The sequence below is a fragment of the Embiotoca jacksoni genome, unplaced genomic scaffold (genome assembly GCF_022577435.1).
Source record: "Embiotoca jacksoni isolate LCO1_2020_lvr unplaced genomic scaffold, fEmbJac1.0.p SCAF_124, whole genome shotgun sequence".
NCBI classification, from domain to species: domain Eukaryota; kingdom Metazoa; phylum Chordata; class Actinopteri; family Embiotocidae; genus Embiotoca; species Embiotoca jacksoni.
The window spans coordinates 62,328-85,349 of record NW_027185257.1 but is presented as its reverse complement, the minus strand read 5'-3'; the positions used below and the strand labels follow the sequence as shown (position 1 = coordinate 85,349).

The window sequence follows — 23,022 nt, the reverse complement described above, 5'->3', positions numbered from 1 at the left end:
TGTAACTGTCCTCTCTGAATCTTCCTCTAAGAGTCCATTTAGTGAAATGGGTTATTGGATACTGGGCATGGTTGACTTTGCAGCTACAAAGAAATGCATCCACTAGTAATTTAACATGCATCACCAAAGAACCCCTAAATATGTGTTGGGAAGCTAATTTAAGGCAGAGCTGATGCAACAAAGGTGAATTCACAACTACCAACCCTTTCTGTCCCTTCAGCAAAATGCCTTCACAGCAGTTTACTGTCCAGCGAGAATGACCAAAACAATAAACCACCGACATGTTATTTCCAGGAGGGGACAGGTATCACATGACTAACCGATAACAGCTGACCGGATGGATGTTTCTGTCCTCACCGCGCTGACTGGGCGCTTTTCACCGAGGGACGATGGGCGAGAACCAGAACTACTCTTTCATGGGCTCGGAGTCCGGAGAACAGCACTCACAGTTCACTGAGAGGAGAGGAGGAGAGGAGGAGGAGAGGAGGAGGGGAGAGGAGAGAGGAGAGAGGAGAGGAGAGAGGAGGAGGGGAGGAGAGAGGAGGAGAGGAGGAGGGGAGGAGAGGAGAGAGGAGGGGAGGAGAGGAGAGAGGAGGGGAGGAGAGGAGAGAGGAGAGGAGGAGGGGAGGAGAGAGGAGGAGGGGAGGAGAGAGGAGGAGAGGAGAGAGGGGAGGAGAGGAGAGAGAGGAGAGGAGAGAGGAGAGAGGGGAGGAGAGGAGGAGGGGAGGAGAGAGGAGGAGGGGAGGAGAGGAGAGAGGAGGGGAGAGGAGGGGAGGGGAGAGGAGGGGAGAGAGGAGAGGAGAAGAGGAGAGGGGAGAGGAGAGGAGGAGGGGAGAGAGAGGAGAGGAGAGAGAGGAGAGGAGGGGAGAGGAGGAGAGGAGGAGGGGAGGAGAGGAGAGAGGAGGAGAGGGGAGAGGAGGGGAGGGGAGAGGAGAGGAGGGGAGAGAGGAGAGGAGGAGGGGAGAGGGGAGAGGAGAGAGAGGAGAGGAGGGGAGAGAGGAGAGGAGAAGAGGAGAGAGAGGAGAGGAGGAGAGGAGAGGGGAGAGGAGAGGAGAGGAGAGGAGAGAGGAGAGGAGAGGAGAGGGGAGAGGAGAGGAGAGGAGAGGAGGGGAGAGGGGAGAGGAGGAGAGGAGAGAGGAGGAGAGGGGAGAGGAGAGGAGAGAGAGGAGAGGAGAGGAGGAGAGAGGAGAGGAGGAGAGAGGAGAGGGGAGAGGAGAGGAGAGAGGGGAGGAGAGGAGCCTGACGGAGACCGTACAGGAAAGTCACGGTCCGGCTGAAATGAAGTACGAGATCTCGCGAGATGTGTGACGTCACTCTCGGCTGCTGCGGACGCGCCGTGGTTTCGACTGGAGTCGGGAAACAACCTCCAGCGACCTTCTTTCATTCCCGTAATCCGTCTGCGTAGGGCGCGAGGTGCTCCGGAGCGAGTCTCGGACACATTTTATTATTATGAAACAAACCAGAAGCTAGGGAGCACACGCAGACATATTTTTATAAGAAAAACAAAAATCGGTGAAGCAGGATTTGATTTGTGAACTCGAGCAACGCGAAGAAGAAACCAACGAAACGGACGAGCGGCGTTAGCGAGCTAAGCTAGGTAGCGTCATTGTTGAAGCGTGGGCGAGCAGGTCGGCCGCTGGACCGAAGCCTCTTCTGGACCGGACCGGGCCAGGGCGTCGGCACCCGCACAGCACCGGAGCGTCTTTGTCCCGCGTACTACCGGCTCTCGAGCTTCCGAGCTGACTAAAGTTTGAATTCCCGTCCGAGGACTCCGCGAGTCGCTTTAGGCCCCGCGCCGACATCTTGCTAACCGAGCTAGCACCACGTTGCTCGGTGTCCCGGCTCGAGTCTGCTCCCGAAACACGCCGAGAGAAACCCGCCCTCCGCGGAGCCGGTCGGCCCAGTCAGCGCGGTACTGAACCGGAGGAACTCGACGGTTGTCACGTCGCGCCGTCCGACATGAACCCCAGCGCGCCCAGCTACCCGATGGCGTCCCTCTACGTGGGAGACCTGCACCCGGACGTGACGGAGGCCATGCTGTACGAGAAGTTCAGCCCGGCCGGGCCCATCCTCTCCATCAGGGTGTGCAGAGACATGATCACCCGGCGCTCCCTCGGCTACGCCTACGTGAACTTCCAGCAGCCTGCTGACGGTAAGTCCCCGTCCCGCGGTGGTCTTCAGCGGGACGTCCCGCACGGTGCGTGCCGCGCTGCCGCTTTAATGAGCACATGTTGAGGATGGCGAGTCACGGCGGTGAAAGAACTGACGTCATCAGATAAATACAAACCAAACGTGAACTCGGTGTCTTTTCGTTTGGGGACTGTTTTCAGCTGAGCGGGCTCTGGACACCATGAACTTCGATGTGATCAAGGGCAGGCCGCTCCGCATCATGTGGTCCCAGCGGGACCCCTCACTGAGGAAGAGCGGCGTGGGCAACATCTTCATCAAGAACCTGGACAAGTCCATCGACAACAAGGCCCTCTACGACACCTTCTCTGCCTTCGGGAACATCCTGTCCTGCAAGGTAGCCTCAGCACACCTCCACCCACCTCCATCCACCTCCACCCACCGCCTGTTTCTGTTTTACACACCACTACTTTGCATGACTAAAGACTGAAGCAGGTTGAAGCTGCTGTGAAGTGTTTCTTGAGTGCACGGCGTGTTTTCTGACCCTAAAATCTTCCTCTTCAAGGTGGTTTGTGATGAAAATGGCTCAAAGGGTTACGGCTTTGTGCACTTTGAGACCCACGAGGCTGCTGAGCGGGCCATCGAGAAAATGAACGGCATGTTGCTCAATGACAGAAAAGTGTAAGTGTGGCTTCTATCGTCCTGAATTAAATCGGTGTTTGGGGAGTCGGGTTAACACCAGGACTTTTACATCTAATCAAAGTTTGGTTTTGGTGTTGAACTGCATCTTGTCCTCAAATGCGTTGACCAGTTGATGGCACATGTACACACTGTTTTCATACCGCCTTGTTCAGAGGGTCAAACACCACCAGACGCCGGTCAAACATTAAAACATACCACGTAAGGAGCGTTGAGCAATATCCGTTAATGACAACATTTAGCTTTGAAACAGTCACTGATTCATCACAAGGACTCCACGTCTCGTCTCCCCTGTCGTCCCCACTCCTTCACCGTGTCCCTAAATACACTTTCAAGTTGCTAAAGCAGATATTGCCGTCACAGGATGAGTCTATAAAATGCACCGTTTAAATAATACGTAATGTATTATTGCTATTATGTTAAGGATTTAGTTTTGGACAACATTTGTCTTGAAATGTGTATTTTATTCTAATATTTTCCATCATTTAATCACAGATTTGTTGGACGCTTCAAATCACGTAAAGAGAGGGAGGCGGAGCTTGGCGCGCGAGCCCGAGAGTTCACCAACGTTTACATCAAGAACTTTGGGGAGGACATGGACGACGAGAAGCTGAAGGAGTTGTTTGGTAAATATGGTAAGATGTCAACATTTCAGAGACCTGAGATGAAAGGTTGTATGTTCAAGGTATTTAACAGCTGTTGTATGTTGAAGGTATTTAACAGCTGTTGTATGTTGAAGGTATTTAACAGCTGTTGTATGTTGAAGGTATTTAACAGCTGTTGTATGTTGAAGGTATTTAACAGCTGTTGTATGTTGAAGGTATTTAACAGCTGTTGTATGTTGAAGGTATTTAACAGCTGTTGTATGTTGAAGGTGTTGATCAGCTGTTGTATGTTGAAGGTGTTGATCAGCTGTTGTATGTTGAAGGTATTTAACAGCTGTTGTATGTTGAAGGTATTTAACAGCTGTTGTATGTTGAAGGTATTTAACAGCTGTTGTATGTTGAAGGTATTTAACAGCTGTTGTATGTTGAAGGTATTTAACAGCTGTTGTATGTTGAAGGTGTTGATCAGCTGTTGTATGTTGAAGGTATTTAACAGCTGTTGTATGTTGAAGGTGTTGATCAGCTGTTGTATGTTGAAGGTATTTAACAGCTGTTGTATGTTGAAGGTGTTGATCAGCTGTTGTATGCTGCAGGGCCTGCACTCAGTATCCGGGTCATGACTGATGAGAGTGGTAAATCCAAAGGATTTGGCTTCGTCAGCTTCGAGAGACATGAGGATGCCCAGAAGGTACGCATCAGTTCCACCTTCTTTTCTTTGAAACGTTTTATTTTCACGTCTAGTGAATTAAACACACTCGCTCTCCTTCAATCGGCATTAGCACGGCCGGCGGTTAGCTGGTTTCAGTAGACGTGTGCTTACTTCCTTGCAGGCTGTGGACGATATGAATGGGAAAGAGCTGAACGGCAGGCAGGTGTACGTGGGCCGTGCACAGAAGAAAGGGGAACGCCAGAATGAGCTTAAGCGCAAGTTTGAGCAGATGAAACAGGACCGCATGACCAGATATCAGGTTTGTTTGCCTATTTCATGCACGGGTCATATGGAGGGGATGATTTCAGGTGTGTGTTGTTCTGTGCTGTATTTCAAGATGCTCGAGGACAGCAGCTGTGTCGGGAATCTCGTCCGGTCTGACGAGACTACAAGTTCACTTGATGTATTCCTGAGGTGTGACTTGTGTTTTTTCTTACGGTCATTTTCAATATCTCAGGGTGTCAATCTGTACGTGAAAAACCTGGATGATGGCCTGGATGACGAACGCCTGCGTAAAGAATTCTCTCCATTTGGAACCATAACAAGTGCAAAGGTGAAGGTTTTAGTTCTTGATTTATGATGTTGAAATGAGAAATTGTTCTTTTATTTAAAACTAAAACAAAAAAGTGATTTAATGGAATCAAAATAAATCCTAATTCATCTCTTATTCTGTAGGTGATGATGGAGGGTGGCCGCAGCAAAGGCTTCGGCTTTGTGTGCTTCTCCTCCCCAGAGGAGGCCACAAAAGCTGTAACCGAGATGAATGGGCGCATTGTGGCTACAAAGCCTCTGTATGTGGCCCTGGCTCAGAGAAAGGAGGAACGTCAAGCCCATCTGACCAACCAGTACATGCAGAGGATGGCCACAGTCCGTGCTGTGCCCAACCCGGTCCTCAACCCGTATCAGCCAGCTCCACCCTCAGGCTATTTCATGGCAGCTATACCGCAGGCGAGTCTCCCCATCCTGCTCGGTACACTCGACACACGACGTAGCATTTAAATGCTGCTCGGTCACCTTCCTGCATAATGAAGCCGTGTGTCTTGACTTGAACCAGATAACACGGGTTGAAATCAATTCTGTCGAATATAGCAAAAGTAACAATTGGAAACTTGCGTTTTGATTTCTTGGCACGCACGTAATGATGAAAGGTTGTCTCCATCCTCCCAGGCCCAGAACCGTGCTGCATACTACTCTGCCAACCAGCTGGCCCAGCTCCGGCCCAGCCCCCGTTGGGCCACTCAGGGAGTGCGTCCTCAGCGTAAGTGGTCACGTGTACTGAATTTGAGTTTGAACTAAATTGGCTGGACCATTATTTGATACGCTGCTGGTGTGAATAAACAACCAGCTCCCTCTTTTAACTGATTTCTAACTGCTTTAGTGCTGATCTTTCATGTTGTTGGGGTTGGGTTTTTTTTAATTTTCCTTCAGACTTCCAAAACATGCCCAACGCCATGCGCCCATCAGCCCCCAGGCCCCAGACCTTCAACACCATCCGGGCTACTGCAACCGCCAACACCCAGGTCCCACGCATGATGGCGTCCCAGCGAATGCGTGAGTCTTTCATCTTCCAGATCCCAAGAACCTGCCTGTGAGTCAGTTGGTGTAGCTTTCATCCAGTGTCTCTGTCCCCGTCCCCCCCTCAGCCACCCAGGCTCTCAGCCAGCGCCCCGCCAGTGCTTCAGCCACCGCGGCCCCAGTGCGCGCCATGCCCCAGTACAAATACGCTGCTGGTGTGCGCAACCCTCAGCAGCACATGGCTTCCCAGCCACAGGTCCCCATGCAGCAGGTAAGAACACCATCATGGTGGTTTCAAATAGGTTTTATAATCACTGCTGAAGTTTCAATACGAACTGGGTTATAGGTTTGCAGGGTTTTTGATGTTTTGAGTTATGGTCAAGCTTTAGATCTTACTGCAGTCATATTCAGCTTAATTTGTAAATATTCAATTTGAACATGACCAGACAGGACATCGTTTGTCTTTTTAAATGACCGTTTAGCCAAAATTAATCTTGCAATCTTGCAATTGTATGACAAATGATGGTTTATGGAATCCTAAATCTACTCAAATATGCCAAAAGTAGGAGCCGAGATTTGGAAGAAAAAGTATGAATTGTTACAATACAAGTCATTCATTCAGTTACTCACTATGATGTGATGATTACTCATTCGTTGCGTGTCACCAGCTTGCTATAATTTATCTCTAAATTCAAATCTTTTTTCCTCCTTCAGCCGGCTGTCCATGTTCAAGGACAGGAGCCCCTGACTGCCTCCATGCTGGCTGCCGCCCCCCCTCAGGAACAGAAGCAGATGCTGGGTCAGTACATTCATCTGCTCAGATTTAGAACGGAGGACTGGAGAGAAACTACTTCCTAATCAAGTCTTTTTACACTTTTTGGTGAATTTCTGTAATTTTAAGTCGGTGTCAAAAATGGTGTTTTCCTTCATCAGGTGAGCGCCTGTTCCCCCTGATCCAGAACATGCACCCCAGCCTGGCGGGTAAGATCACCGGTATGCTGCTGGAGATCGACAACTCCGAACTGCTTCACATGCTCGAGTCTCCCGAGTCTTTGCGCTCAAAGGTCAGTTCATTTGCTCTTTTTAACATATTTATTCCTCTTCATGAACATGATGAATGCTACGCGTGTAGCTCATTCACCTCATCGTGAATGCTTTCAATCTAAAATGCTGAGTATGCAGTGGTTCAGTGAACGTTGTGTGTTGCAGGTGGACGAGGCTGTTGCTGTGCTTCAGGCCCACCAGGCCAAGGAGGCTGCTCAGAAGTCCACCACCCCCGCTGGCGTTCCCAGCGTCTAAGGTGGGTGGGGGTGGGGGCGGGGGCGGGGGCGGGTGCACAGATAGAGGAATTATATGCAGATGTCATTATTAAAAAAGAAATCCAGTGCAAGCATTGATGTTGTCTTGTTATTTGTCTTGCAGATCGAGCATTTTGAAACCTGCTTCACCGATGGGAAAAAGAGAAAAAAAAAAAAACTTAAACATTGAAAAACCTAAAACTCTGAAAACATCGCAAAATGATAAATTATTTCTTAAAAAAAGAAAACGATTGACTCTGCCAGGTCTAGGGATGGTTTGACTAGGCCTTGATCATAAACAAAAATTTGTTGAAAAAAAATAGCAAAATAGAGAAAATTGAGATTATAAATTTGAATGCATTCCTCTGTTTTATGTCATTTTACTGTGTCAGTGCTCAGAATATCAGCCGTGTTCAGGAAGGTGGTAGCTGAGCATTTTGGAAGGTGATTTGTATTGTAAACTGCTGGCTGTAATAAATCGTCATTCAAAAATGTGCCTCTGTTATTGCCAACAGAAACATATTGACACCGATCTCATAACCTTGACCGAACAGTCTGTCAGATTTATTACAGTGAACATGCAATTTATTTAAGTTTCCTGAAAGTTGGTTTGCTCTTTTAATCTTAAAGTGGTTCCCTTTGAAAGCCTGAAGGACAATATTGTTGTCTTCCACCAGGTGTCGCTCATTCAGTGTTTTCTCGTAGAGGGGCGGTTTCACTGAGTTGCACTTCTACATCAGCAGTTTAGGAGTTTAAAGCTCCCTCATTGTTTCCTTGGGACCTGCTGAGTAATACAAGAGGTGTGTTGTGTTGTTGAACGGACACACCGGAGTCACGGGGGATGCACGACAGTATCCGCAGTCGTTAAGCTCAGCCAATAATGGTCTTAGAGCGCTGTTCAGCATTAAACAAGCTGGTTTTAATAATCTGCATTAATGAGAGAATTCGGTAACTTAAAATCATTTGAGAAATGCAATGCTAACATTGATGGGTCAGAAGTGTCCCTTTAAAACAAAGTGAAACAGGCTTCTGCTCTGTTCTTAATCTCTGAACATCTTTTAAATTTGCTCCAAAGAGGTAAAGAATAGCATTTTATTTTGTAAAGTAAATCGGTGTATATTGCTGCAGGGCAGCTTTTCACAGTTGGTCCTATAATGAAGGCACGTCGGCCCTGAGCCGGCATCAGTGGTCGTCTTCTGTTTATTGTCTCTGAGCTCCTACAGCTTCTTACCTCACTTAACCTCAGTTTCTTTCCTGCACTTAAAATAGTACATGGTTGTAAATATTAATGGCAGTGAAAAGGCCATTTCATCCCATCTTCCCTCCTTCACCCTGAGATGAACCTTCCAGCCGGCTCAGAGGAGCTCTCCTACAGCGTGATGAGGATACGGCAGCAGGCCTCGGAGGAGTCGAGGAGCTGCTGTTTCTCCTGTTACTGGGAAACACAACATGCCAAGTGGAAATCCAATCGACCGCTTTTGGATTCAGAAGATTGTTTCCTAGAAACTGAAAACTGTGGGCCCAGAATCCACAATATTCTCACCTGTAATCTGAAAATGCTCGTTTACAAATGGGACCGTCCACATTTGAATCTTTATTCAGATGTAACAGAGAGTTGGCTACAGACACAGGACGGAAAGAAGTGTCTCCAGTGAACTGTCAAGTCTGTGCTTTTATCATGACATCATCGCTCACTTGACTGACCTCATTGTGTTATTGGACCAAAACTCTATTTCATATATCACCACTCGGTCCGGCTTCACCGGGGCTGCGGGCTCTGTCGATGTCTCCCCTGACACTCCAGCATGGCCAACGGTCCCTGGCTCCAGATCAGCCCGGATGTAGCCTGACCCAAAACAACTTCACAGGATTATCCAGTTTGGACTCCTTTGGTGTTTGTTTATGTTTGTTTATGGTTCACATAGGAAGAATTTAGAGAAAAAGCCTTTCGTCTGTTCTGTAGGTGCACAAGAGAACCATCAGTTCTGCAGTGCCTCTTGTTCTTTAAGGGTTCTTTAAGGGTTGTTGTGTAGCCCGATTGTCCTGAGTTGTGTACATAAACAGTGTGGTACCGACAGATTGTACAATGAACACACTGACATGCACCTGTTGGAGTAAAAAGGCCCCGCTGACCCAGATTCCTGCGCTCGCATGACGTCCACAGTCTGGTTCAGACCTTCACCTCTTTCCCGTGAGACAGCTGTGCTTGAAGTTCCCAGTTTCTGCCGTGTCCGTGTGGCTGTCAGAGCATCACTGAGAGCTGTAAAGTCACACCGGCTCATTCGTCACTTCCTCTTGTGTCTCTTTAAATAATGATGAACACACTGAGGGCTGTAATCCTCTCCAGTTTGGATTAGGTCTGTCTGTCTGTCTGTCTGGAGCCGCCACTTCATCAACCAAACCTTTCATCTGATATATGAATGCCTGCTAATGTGGGCTCAAACCAGAAATTAACAAGGTTTTATAGATATTCATGTGTGTTAAATGTCATTTCTGAGCTCAGCTTTAATGTACATACTGCTGTAGAACAGTTCATTATAATCCATCATGTTTTTTCATAATTCATGGTTTACAGCCTTTTGATCTCTCAGGGTTACTTATACAGTTTATCAATGACATTAATGTTGATTTAGCTTGATAGGTATTTGGTTTTATGGCTGTTTAACAAGTTGCTGAGGACAGAGAAGTGTTTGAAGCCTTTGATTCGAGATGAATTCAGGCCTGATCTGGCTTTGAGCTGAACTTTTCTTTTTTTTCTTTTTTACCAGATGCGAGTTACACACTCTAAACCCAACCAAAAATAAATGGCTGCCAAATGTTGAGTTCCCATCTGCAACACAGCATTGGTCACAATATAGTGCAACTTTGAAGAGTATAATAATAATAATGATAATAATACACTTTATTTGTATAGCACTTTTCTAAACTAAAGTTACAAGGTGCTTCATAAAAAAAAACATTAAAACAAAACAACCAGTGAATTGTAACAAGCCTTAACAACACAATGAACGCATGAAACAACCATGAAAAAAAATTAAAACAGGCTATAAAAGAAATAAGACTTGTTCTAAAATCAACTAAAATCAGCACAGACGCTGAGATAACAGTCTGTTTTGAGAAGAGATTTAAAAGACTGCAGACCTTTATTTCTTCAGGCAGCTTGACTGAAGACGCTGATGGAGTACTGGTGACATCAATTAATTAATATTAAAAGAGAATCTTCGGTTTTTGTGGCTATATTATTATAATTATAATTATTATATTTATTATAATTATCATTATAATTATTATTATATTTACTATAATTATAATTATTATTATAGTTATTATAATTATATTTATTATAATTATTATTATAATAATAATCATTATTAGTATTATTATAATTATAATTATATTTATTATAATTATAATAATACTAATAATGATTATTATTAGTCGTCCCTGGCCTTGTAAACATGTGAGGAACTGAAGTGCAGTGCTGAACATCTCGCAGAGATCAGTCAGGCCTCCGGAACTTCGGTCCAAATCTCGCGATGTGATTTGAATTTGAGAGCTCGAACGAGATCTGAGGAGAACAGAGGAGCGCTGTCGGAGGGACCGGAGAGACCGGAGACCGGAGAAGGACCGACACCGGCGGGGAGCTGATTCACGGCGCTGCTGCGGGACCGAGATTCATCCATGTAAGCGTTGAGGACAAGAAGGACGTTTCTCCGGTTGTTTCTGGAACAAGAGGAGCAGCGACACACGGTACGGTCTCATCGCTTTAGCTAGCCGTGCTAGCTGCTGCTAACGCTGCCTGTTCGGTTGGAAGTTAGCTGCTCGCGTCACTATCACGCGCTGCGACCTGTGGAAAGGTGTGTTGGTCACGTGCTTCTGGCTGGTCACGTGCTTCTGGCTGGACACGTGGTCATTTGATAGGTCACCTAACTGATGTTGAACACAGTGAACTGTGGAGCGAGCCGAGCTACCAGTGTAACGTTATGAAGTTTAAGGTGAGCAGCAACACAACAACAACAACAACAACAACAACAACAACAACAACACACACAACACACACAACAACAACAACACACACAACACAACAACACACACAACAACACACACAACACACACAACAACACACACAACACACACAACAACACAACAACCACACAACAACACAACAACAACAACAACACACACAACACACACACACAACAACACAACAACAACACACACAACAACACAACAACACAACAACCACAACAACACACACAACAACCACAACACACACAACAACAACACAACAACAACACACACAACAACACCACAACAACAACACAACCACAACACAACAACACCACCACAACAACAACACAACACACAACACACACAACAACAACACACACAGCAACACAACACACACAAAACACAACAACAACACACAACAACAACACACAACAACACAAAACAACACTACAACACAACAACAACACAAAACACAACACAAAACAACAACACACACAACAACACAACAACACAGCAACACAACACACAACAACATAACACACAACACACACAACAACACAACACATAACAACACAAAACACACAGCAACACAACACACAAAACAACACAACAACACACAACAACACAACACAAAATAACACAAAACAACAACACAAAACAAAACAAAACAACAACACAGCACACAAAACAACACACAAAACAACACAAAACAACACACAAAACAACACACACAAAACAACACACAAAACAACGCACACAACACAAAACGCAACACACAAAACAACACAACACAAAACAACACACACCCCACCCCACCCCACCACACAACACACCCCACCCCACCCCACCCCACCACAACACACCCCACCCCACCACACAACACACCCCACCCCACCCCACCCCACCCCACCACACCCCACCCCACCACACAACACACCCCACCCCACCCCACCCCACCCCACCACACCACAACACACCCCACCCCACCACAACACACCCCACCCCACCACACCACACCACACACCCCACCCCACCCCACCCCACCCCACCCCACCACACCACAACACACCCCACCCCACCACACAACACACCCCACCACAACACACCCCACCCCACCACACAACACACCCCACCACACCACACCCCACCCCACCCCACCCCACCACACCACAACACACCCCACCCCACCACAACACACCCCACCCCACCACACAACACACCCCACCCCACCCCACCCCACCACACCCCACCCCACCCCACCACACCACAACACACCCCACCCCACCACACAACACACCCCACCACACCCCACCCCACCCCACCACACAACACACCCCACCCCACCACACAACACCACAACACAACCTGCTTTAGAGTATTAATTACTAGTTGAGTCAGCTGTAAGTTGGTCCTGACATTTTTGAGTCGACTTATGCGCCTCGGTCCAGTGTCTTTGTGTCTTTGTGTCTGTGTTTTTGTGTCTTTGTGTCTTTTTGTCTTTGTGTCTTTTTGTTTTTGTCTTTGTGTCTTTTTGTCTTTGTGTTTTTGTGTCTTTTTGTTTTTGTGTTTTTGGCTGAGTTAAAGTTGATTTTATTTAAGTTTTGAATGGGGGGAGGGGGGGGTTCAAGACTTGTGCAGTTGTATATGAGTGGGATGTTCAGTGGGTTGTACAATGACTTTATCACACCATGCCACGTTTTCAACGTTTTTATTTCAACCCAGACATCCCATCTCTACCTGTGTAGACTCTTGGTGGGTACCCAGACATCCCATCTCTACCTGTGTAGACTCTTGGTGGGTACCCAGACATCCCATCTCTACCTGTGTGGACTCTTGGTGGGTCAGAGTTGACTCTTTAAAGCCAGGGTGAACTGTTACTGTAGTTATTGTGGACATCGGGTCCTACGAGCCTCAGCTGCCCTCCAGGTTACTATTCTGCTTTGCTTATGATCCCCTGCTGAAGAAACACTCAATAGTTCGCTGGTTAGTCAGGTTTTTGGTGATAGCAAGGCAGTATATAAATTATTAATCGCGTCAGATCGATATATCGGCCTCTCTTGGCCTATAGCAGATGTATTATTGGCGTGTATGTTGGGACAGCATTTAAAGAAAGACTTACTTTCTGCTCTATATTTAATGAACAAATTGTCGGTTATTTCAAAAAAGTTGGGAACAAAGTGTAATAAATGATTGTTTGATCTTTGTTGTTCAACCCTGCAGGTTTCTTGGGGCGACTGGTCTTCCTTTCAGTGGTCGAATGACAGTATTGTGTGTTGTAAGTGCAGCGGTCGCAGGATGTCGTCGCGACCTGTGTGTTCGTCCACAGAAAGGTCGTCACCACGGTGACCTGGCCGCTGGTCTCTGTGTGTGTTTGACCTGTGTGTTCGTCCACAGAAAGGTCGTCACCACGGTGACCTGGCCGCTGGTCTCTGTGTGTGTTTGACCTGTGTGTTCGTCCACAGAAAGGTCGTCACCACGGTGACCTGGCCGCTGGTCTCTGTGTGTGTTTGACCTGTGTGTTCGTCCACAGAAAGGTCGTCACCACGGTGACCTGGCCGCTGGTCTCTGTGTGTGTTTGACCTGTGTGTGACCTCCCTCTATGGTAAACACAGCTGCACTGCTAGCTTTTAAAAAAATACAATACTTGAGAGCAGAAGGTCGCAGGTTTCAGACAGAAAGTCAGCGTTGTGAACAATGTAGAAGACAGGAAATAAAGAAGATACAACCCGACAGACTTTTTAAACCTTCGACGAGCACCATAGTGGTTTCGTACTTGTTCATCTTTTCAAACAATATGAAAGGTCTGACAGAAAATAAAGGCTTTAATTAAGAGAGCCAGTAACATGGAGGACAGGATACCACTCAGTGGCTGCAACATGTAAACATGAAGCTTTTTATGCTGTAACTTGTAACCCCACAGAATAATGCAGGGAGCCGATGACATGCCATGAAAGAAGTCCAAGGATTGACGGCTGCAGGCAGGACGCTGGTCAGGCTTAGTTAGTACAGAGAAACACGCCGTTTAATTCAAACCTTTCTCATGCCTTCTGGTTTTGGAAAGATAAAATAATGACACCGTCTCCCCAGTTTTGTAGACAGTGAATGGTGCTCTTCATGTTCCTTTCAGGGTACTGAGAAGTCCATCATCTGACCATTTCTGTTTGCTGAGCTATTCGATCGTTACTGTTCAGTTTAGAGAAGTTTCTGAAGAGAATGTTTATGATGAAGGAAACTGTGATGAGATAAGAACCTTTAGGCCTTCTGGAAAACACATACAGATGCTGTAGATGCCTTTGTATGAAGATGTAAGCATGAGTGTGGCCCGGCTCTGGTTCTGCTGGATGGAGATGAGGGTTTCCTCCAACCTCTCTGGTTCAGATATTGAAGGAGTGTTTTTATGGATCTTTTTCAGTTTCTACCATCTTCCCCTGTCTTCTATATTTGTATTTTGTTGTGTGTTTTTGTGCGAGTAGGTTACCTGTTCCTTCCCCTCCATCTTCCACCTTCTCCCTGAGCTCTCAGCTGTCCCAGCTGAGCAGAAATACCAGGATGCTGAGCTCATTTCCCCCTCGACCGGAGTGTGTGTGTGTGTGTGTGTGTGTGTGTGTGTGTGTGTGTGTGTGTGTGTGTGTGGGTTGGGAGGGGGGGGGGGCGCAGCTGCAGACTGTACTGGCTTTGTTGGGGTTGGAAACTTTTCCTTTTCTTCTGCCTGTCGGCCTGCTCCGCCTCTCTTTGTACATTCAACAATGCCTTCCCTGTTCACGCTGCTGTTGTGGTTGTTAATTCTTTATATTGTGTAGAGTCGGATTTCGAACACCATGCACGAAGGACTTTTGATTATTTGTTGCCCATCGGCTTTGTTTTGAACTTCCATTTTAATTAGTGTGTGTTGTGCTTAATCTTTACCCTCCACAACAAGAGGGGGGGGGGGCGGTTAGTTAATTCATTATACTCATGTTTTAAATGTCTTCAGATTCACTGACCACATCCCCGGTTTTCAGCTTGTTGTTAAAGGGAGAGACGCTATTTGACTTTCATCCTACATCAGTCAATATGGCTCAGCTCGCCCGCCAAGAGGTTTCTCTGTGTCTGCACATGATGCAGTAGAAACCGGGCTCGTGCATTGGCTGTCGCCAGCTTCATAGAAGCCCAGGAATGTGCAGAGCGGCAGCAGTACACCGGAGACGGGCCGGCCAGGAATGCAGCCGCTCTGATACCCGCTGGCCGACTGCACCGGCTCAGCTGTGGCAGGTTTTACTGTCCACATTTGTCTCATTTCCAGCCTGTCATCACTCTTGTCTGTCTGTCTGTGTACCTGTTCATCGACCAGGCAACCAAGCCTTGTCTCTACTTGTTTGGGCCTTTTCTATATTGGGCTGGCTGTCACTCAAAACAGTCAATATTGGACCCTTTGTTTGATACCGATTTTATAAAATCACTTCCAAGGAAAAGATGATTACATTACACATTATATTACATGCGTATCTTTAGTTTTTATGCAGTTTAGAGGGAAAGAGTGTAATCTAGATTGTTTTCTGTAGCAACAGTTAACAGTTGCTCCCTAAGCGCCTCCAGAAGCCTCCAGCGACTGCAATGCTCAGACAGGTATGTGGTTGAAACCTGGGTTTGAAAAGAGTAAAATAAGGCGTCCTGATGTACTGCAGTTGAAACCATGTGATTTTATCTTTGCGGGCGAGCTGCCAAAGTACCGCCATTTTATACCGTGCCATAAAAGTATCTGATGTTCTGTTCCCAGCCCAACCTCCGTTTAACAAATATCACATTGCATGGCGAGCTGTAGCTGACCGACCTCGCAGGCTGTGGTGGGGTGGCGTGGCCCACTCGTATGTCACCACACACACCCTGCTCACTGCTTATAGAAACTCAGCTCATGAGGGAGTGTCTGCTGGCTAAGTTTAGACCCAGCAGGAGTTCAGGTGTAATCATGGAGTGAGAGGAATGACAAGCATCCTCCGACACGGCGTCACCCCGGGTGGTCCCCGGCTTCCAGTCCACTTCAGAAAGCTGCTGGTTTACCAAGGCGAGGCTTGGACTGGAGAGGTTTGCCCTTCCTCGGTTTTCTTCCGTTTAGAGTTGGTCTTGTTTAACCAGCATGTCAACACGGCGGGGGAATAATTTGATTTAAAAAAATAAATAAATATATGTGCTGTTTGTACGGTTGGAGCGGTTGAAGAACAAAATGCGTCCCGTTGGGGTTTCTTGTCACAGACTGCGGAGGGTCTGTATCGTTCACTTCATTTGAATGAGAAAAATGCAGAAAAAAGGAATGAAATAGCTATGAGGGGATCAATAAAACATCCAGCAGCATGGTTCCAGTCTGCTCTATCTGATCATCATGGGCTTTGTGTTTGGAAAGAGCAGCAGCTGTGTGCAAGTGCTGTTCAACATGTTAATGTACTGCAGCTACTTCCGGTATGATCAAACATTTAAGACGACATCACCCAAGTGTGTCTGATGGGGAAAAAGGATTTGTCCCTTCCTCTTGTTTGTATTGTGGCTCCGGAAAGTCTCTTGTCAGCAGGCTCCGAAAAGTTTCCCGTTTTCTGTCTTATTTGCAAGTGATTCTTTCCGCATCTAATTGACGACTCCCCGGTGTCCTTACCTACAACCAACTCTGTATTACCATACGAAAGCAGATACAAAGGGAATGGGGGTGATGGTCTACTGTTTGTCAACTGTATAAAAACTGCCCTGAGAGAAAGGGACGGAAGAGGAGGACTGGGTAGAGCCCGGCTGGGGCGAGGACTGTTGGGGAGGACTGTTGGAGAGGACTGCTGTGGAGAACTGTTGGAGGGAACACTGCTGTAGAGAACTGTTGGAGGGAACACTGCTGTAGAGAACTGTTGGAGGGAACACTGCTGTAGAGAACTGTTGGAGGGAACACTGCTGTAGAGAACTGTTGGAGGGAACACTGCTGTAGAGAACTGTTGGAGGGAACACTGCTGTAGAGAACTGTTGGAGGGAACACTGCTGTAGAGAACTGTTGGAGAGGACTGCTGTGGAGAACTGTTGGAGGGAACACTGCTGTAGAGAACTGTTGGAGGGAACACTGCTGTGGAGAACTGTTGGAGGGAACACTGCTGTAGAGAACTGTTGGAGGGAACACTGCTGTAGAGAACTGTTGGAGGGAACACTGCTGTGGAGAACTGTTGGAGGGAACACTGCTGTAGAGAACTGTTGGAGGGAACACTGCTGTGGAGAACTGTTGGAGGGAACACTGCTGTGGAGAACTGTTGGAGGGAACACTGCTGTGGAGAACTGTTGGAGGGAACACTGCTGTAGAGAACTGTTGGAGAGGACTGCTGTGGAGAACTGTTGGAGGGAACACTGCTGTAGAGAACTGTTGGAGGGAACACTGCTGTAGAGAACTGTTGGAGGGAACACTGCTGTAGAGAACTGTTGGAGAGGACTGCTGTGGAGAACTGTTGGAGGGAACACTGCTGTAGAGAACTGTTGGAGGGAACACTGCTGTGGAGAACTGTTGGAGGGAACACTGCTGTGGAGAACTGTTGGAGGGAACACTGCTGTAGAGAACTGTTGGAGGGAACACTGCTGTAGAGAACTGTTGGAGAGGACTGCTGTGGAGAACTGTTGGAGGGAACACTGCTGTAGAGAACTGTTGGAGGGAACACTGCTGTGGAGAACTGTTGGAGGGAACACTGCTGTAGAGAACTGTTGGAGGGAACACTGCTGTAGAGAACTGTTGGAGGGAACACTGCTGTGGAGAACTGTTGGAGGGAACACTGCTGTAGAGAACTGTTGGAGGGAACACTGCTGTGGAGAACTGTTGGAGGGAACACTGCTGTGGAGAACTGTTGGAGGGAACACTGCTGTAGAGAACTGTTGGAGGGAACACTGCTGTAGAGAACTGTTGGAGGGAACACTGCTGTAGAGAACTGTTGGAGAGGACTGCTGTGGAGAACTGTTGGAGGGAACACTGCTGTAGAGAACTGTTGGAGGGAACACTGCTGTGGAGAACTGTTGGAGGGAACACTGCTGTAGAGAACTGTTGGAGGGAACACTGCTGTAGAGAACTGTTGGAGGGAACACTGCTGTAGAGAACTGTTGGAGGGAACACTGCTGTAGAGAACTGTTGGAGGGAACACTGCTGTAGAGAACTGTTGGAGGGAACACTGCTGTAGAGAACTGTTGGAGGGAACACTGCTGTAGAGAACTGTTGGAGGGAACACTGCTGTAGAGAACTGTTGGAGGGAACACTGCTGTAGAGAACTGTTGGAGAGGACTGCTGTGGAGAACTGTTGGAGGGAACACTGCTGTAGAGAACTGTTGGAGGGAACACTGCTGTGGAGAACTGTTGGAGGGAACACTGCTGTGGAGAACTGTTGGAGGGAACACTGCTGTAGAGAACTGTTGGAGGGAACACTGCTGTAGAGAACTGTTGGAGGGAACACTGCTGTAGAGAACTGTTGGAGGGAACACTGCTGTAGAGAACTGTTGGAGGGAACACTGCTGTAGAGAACTGTTGGAGAGGACTGCTGTGGAGAACTGTTGGAGGGAACACTGCTGTAGAGAACTGTTGGAGGGAACACTGCTGTGGAGAACTGTTGGAGGGAACACTGCTGTAGAGAACTGTTGGAGGGAACACTGCTGTGGAGAACTGTTGGAGGGAACACTGCTGTGGAGAACTGTTGGAGGGAACACTGCTGTGGAGAACTGTTGGAGGGAACACTGCTGTGGAGAACTGTTGGAGGGAACACTGCTGTGGAGAACTGTTGGAGGGAACACTGCTGTAGAGAACTGTTGGAGGGAACACTGCTGTAGAGAACTGTTGGAGGGAACACTGCTGTAGAGAACTGTTGGAGGGAACACTGCTGTGGAGAACTGTTGGAGGGAACACTGCTGTAGAGAACTGTTGGAGGGAACACTGCTGTGGAGAACTGTTGGAGGGAACACTGCTGTAGAGAACTGTTGGAGGGAACACTGCTGTGGAGAACTGTTGGAGGGAACACTGCTGTAGAGAACTGTTGGAGGGAACACTGCTGTGGAGAACTGTTGGAGGGAACACTGCTGTGGAGAACTGTTGGAGGGAACACTGCTGTGGAGAACTGTTGGAGGGAACACTGCTGTGGAGAACTGTTGGAGGGAACACTGCTGTAGAGAACTGTTGGAGGGAACACTGCTGTAGAGAACTGTTGGAGAGGACTGCTGTGGAGAACTGTTGGAGGGAACACTGCTGTAGAGAACTGTTGGAGGGAACACTGCTGTAGAGAACTGTTGGAGGGAACACTGCTGTGGAGAACTGTTGGAGGGAACACTGCTGTAGAGAACTGTTGGAGGGAACACTGCTGTAGAGAACTGTTGGAGGGAACACTGCTGTAGAGAACTGTTGGAGAGGACTGCTGTGGAGAACTGTTGGAGGGAACACTGCTGTAGAGAACTGTTGGAGGGAACACTGCTGTGGAGAACTGTTGGAGGGAACACTGCTGTAGAGAACTGTTGGAGGGAACACTGCTGTGGAGAACTGTTGGAGGGAACACTGCTGTAGAGAACTGCTGGAGGGAACACTGCTGTAGAGAACTGCTGGAGGGAACACTGCTGTAGAGAACTGTTGGAGGGAACACTGCTGTAGAGAACTGTTGGAGGGAACACTGCTGTGGAGAACTGTTGGAGGGAACACTGCTGTAGAGAACTGTTGGAGGGAACACTGCTGTAGAGAACTGTTGGAGGGAACACTGCTGTAGAGAACTGTTGGAGAGCACTGCTGTAGAGAACTGTTGGAGGGAACACTGCTGTAGAGAACTGTTGGAGGGAACACTGCTGTAGAGAACTGTTGGAGAGCACTGCTGTAGAGAACTGTTGGAGGGAACACTGCTGTAGAGAACTGCTGGAGGGAACACTGCTGTAGAGAACTGTTGGAGGGAACACTGCTGTAGAGAACTGTTGGAGAGCACTGCTGTAGAGAACTGTTGGAGGGAACACTGCTGTAGAGAACTGCTGGAGGGAACACTGCTGTGGAGAACTGTTGGAGGGAACACTGCTGTAGAGAACTGTTGGAGGGAACACTGCTGTAGAGAACTGCTGGAGGGAACACTGCTGTGGAGAACTGTTGGAGGGAACACTGCTGTAGAGAACTGCTGGAGGGAACACTGCTGTAGAGAACTGTTGGAGGGAACACTGCTGTAGAGAACTGTTGGAGGGAACACTGCTGTAGAGAACTGCTGGAGGGAACACTGCTGTAGAGAACTGTTGGAGGGAACACTGCTGTAGAGAACTGTTGGAGGGAACACTGCTGTAGAGAACTGTTGGAGGGAACACTGCTGTAGAGAACTGTTGGAGGGAACACTGCTGTAGAGAACTGCTGGAGGGAACACTGCTGTAGAGAACTGTTGGAGGGAACACTGCTGTAGAGAACTGTTGGAGGGTGCATGTAGTTGATCTTTCTTGCAAGAATAAAATGTCCACCTCTTGGAAATAATGTTCTGTAATAATAACAATATAATAATAGTGACAATGTCCTCTTGAGTAATTTTTCTAACAGTGTCCCTGAACAGGCCACGGAGGAGGGAACAGTTTCCCCTGCAACAGCTCCACAGCCCCTCCATGCACATTCAGACACAAATACAGCATCGGGGTTGTTCACAGCAAGAAATATGCAGCGTTAGATAACGTATAAGGTTATAACGTATACATCCAGCACCGTCGTTTGTCCTCAGCTGTATGAACACACACAACAAGGACCTGTCCAATATTAGTCCACCATATATCTTCCATAACCTACTGCAGACGAATGGAGCTGCAGGGCTGCTGACAGGTCACCTGACTGCCCACCGCATCACGTCCTAGTGGGAGGATAAAGAGATCTGATTGGTTTACAAGAAATGCTGAGCGTCTCTCTGATCCCGTGATATGAACTGAACCTAATTCATTGTTTACCATGTCTGGATATTTTTCCACGCTGATGTAGTGAATAGAGAGATATTTATTATATTAGGAGAACATGACTCAGCGCTCCAGGAAGTGTGTTCTGTGTTCGGTGGTTCTCAGCATGAGTCTCCAGTATGCTGATGGATCTCTGCTGTCTCTGGAAGGAACCAGCTCCCCTCTGTCTGTCTGTCTGTCTGTCTGTCTGCCTGCCTGCCTGCCTGCCTGCCTGTCTGTCTGTCTGTCTGTCTGTCTGCCTGCCTGCCTGCCTGCCTGCCTGCCTGCCTGCCTGCCTGCCTGCCTGCCTGTCTGTCTGTCTGTCTGTCTGCCTGCCTGCCTGCCTGCCTGCCTGCCTGCCTGTCTGTCTGTCTGTCTGTCTGTCTGTCTGTCTGTCTGTCTATCTGTCTGTCTGTCTGCTGGTGTCACTGCCCTGTTATTTACATTACTCTGTATTCCTGATCTGTGTCTTCTTGCCTCCTTGTAATGAATCTCAGCCAGCGGTGGTCGAACTCACCAACACTCAGTTAGATTTTATTACACTAAATGGAGCCAACAGACTTTGAGCTCGTTACGAGCCATTGCTATCTTATCTAAAATAAATGGCAGCTATCGTGATTCACATACAGTCGTTGTAATATTTCAGGATATGAACATTTTGATGTTATTAATGTAAAGTTAGCAACTGCAACTCATTGTGAGCTCAGCGTACCGATCTGGATGTTTGTCATTGAGGTACTTAGATGAGTCTGAGAGGTTTCCTCCTTTTAAAAGTTCGCAGCATGATGTTCCACAGATGTGTTGACGCATTGCTGGATTAGGTGTGACTCAATACTTCAGAGAGACAAGCCATGATGTGTAATGTGGGAGGTCAGGGGATGGTAGGTTATTGAGTGTACTTCTTCCATTGTCTTCCTGTCTATTCTTCTTTTTAATATTTCAGCTTGCTTCCCCATTATAAATGTCACTAAAACTAGAAGGGAAATGTGCTTTAGCCGAATGAAAAGCTGCCAAATCACCAAGAAGGATATAGTTCTGGGAGAGCAAACATTTCTTCACACACGACCTCACAAAAGTCTTTTCCTGCTGACCTCAGCCTGCAGCCAACGAGCTGACATCGGTGTTTCATTTAGAGAGCGAGACCTCGGCAGAGTCTTCAGATGAGACGGCTGGCTTCATCTACCTGCATCATCCGTCCGCTCATCACACCTACGCAGCCACAGCTCTGCTCGGCAGCCATGAGCCGGTCGGTCTCCTCGGCTGGTCGAGATGCAGCGGGAGCTTCCTGAGGGCATCCTGGTGTACTCCTGGTGTACTCGTGGTGTACTCCTGGTGTACTCCTGGTGTACTCCTGGTGTATTCTTGGTGTACTCCTGGTGTATTCTTGGTGTACTCCTGGTGTACTCCTGGTGTATTCTTGTTGTACTCCTGGTGTACTCGTGGTGTACTCCTGGTGTACTCCTGGTGTACTCCTGGTGTACTCCTGGTGTATTCTTGGTGTACTCCTGGTGTATTCTTGGTGTACTCCTGGTGTACTCCTGGTGTATTCTTGGTGTACTCCTGGTGTATTCTTGGTGTACTCCTGGTGTACTCCTGGTGTATTCTTGTTGTACTCCTGGTGTACTCTTGTTGTACTCCTGGTGTACTCCTGGTGTACTCGTGGTGTACTCCTGGTGTATTCTTGGTGTACTCCTGGTGTATTCTTGGTGTACTCCTGGTGTACTCCTGGTGTATTCTTGTTGTACTCCTGGTGTACTCTTGTTGTACTCCTGGTGTACTCCTGGTGTACTCGTAGTGTACTCCTGGTGTATTCTTGTTGTACTCCTGGTGTATTCTTGTTGTACTCCTGGTGTACTCCTGGTGTATTCTTGTTGTACTCCTGGTGTACTCTTGTTGTACTCCTGGTGTACTCGTAGTGTACTCCTGGTGTATTCTTGTTGTACTCTTGGTGTACTCCTGGTGTACTCCTGGTGTACTCCTGGTGTATTCTTGTTGTACTCTTGGTGTACTCCTGGTGTACTCCTGGTGTATTCTTGTTGTACTCCTGGTGTACTCCTGGTGTATTCTTGTTGTACTCTTGTTGTACTCCTGGTGTACTCGTAGTGTACTCCTGGTGTATTCTTGTTGTACTCCTGGTGTACTCTTGTTGTACTCCTGG

At 47.6% G+C, this 23,022-nt stretch overlaps 1 protein-coding gene across 2 annotated transcripts; it reads left to right on the top strand.

Annotated features, from left to right (window-relative positions):
• The first annotated feature begins 1,343 nt into the window (after positions 1-1,343).
• LOC138195760 (polyadenylate-binding protein 1A) lies at positions 1,344-7,445 on the top strand. Of its 2 annotated transcripts, none has more exons than XM_069145408.1 (15): positions 1,344-2,152; positions 2,331-2,524; positions 2,693-2,808; positions 3,322-3,452; positions 4,025-4,119; positions 4,262-4,399; positions 4,598-4,693; positions 4,816-5,088; positions 5,308-5,398; positions 5,569-5,691; positions 5,784-5,926; positions 6,370-6,454; positions 6,589-6,719; positions 6,865-6,955; positions 7,078-7,445. In XM_069145408.1, the coding sequence occupies exons 1-14, from the start codon at positions 1,960-1,962 to the stop codon at positions 6,952-6,954; spliced, it is 1,899 nt and encodes a 632-aa protein (XP_069001509.1). In that variant the 5' UTR covers positions 1,344-1,959; the 3' UTR covers position 6,955; positions 7,078-7,445. The 2 variants fall into 2 exon arrangements, with proteins under 2 accessions (XP_069001509.1, XP_069001508.1); XM_069145407.1 differs by having other exon boundaries at positions 1,345-2,152; positions 3,322-3,461.
• The last annotated feature ends 15,577 nt before the right edge of the window (positions 7,446-23,022 follow it).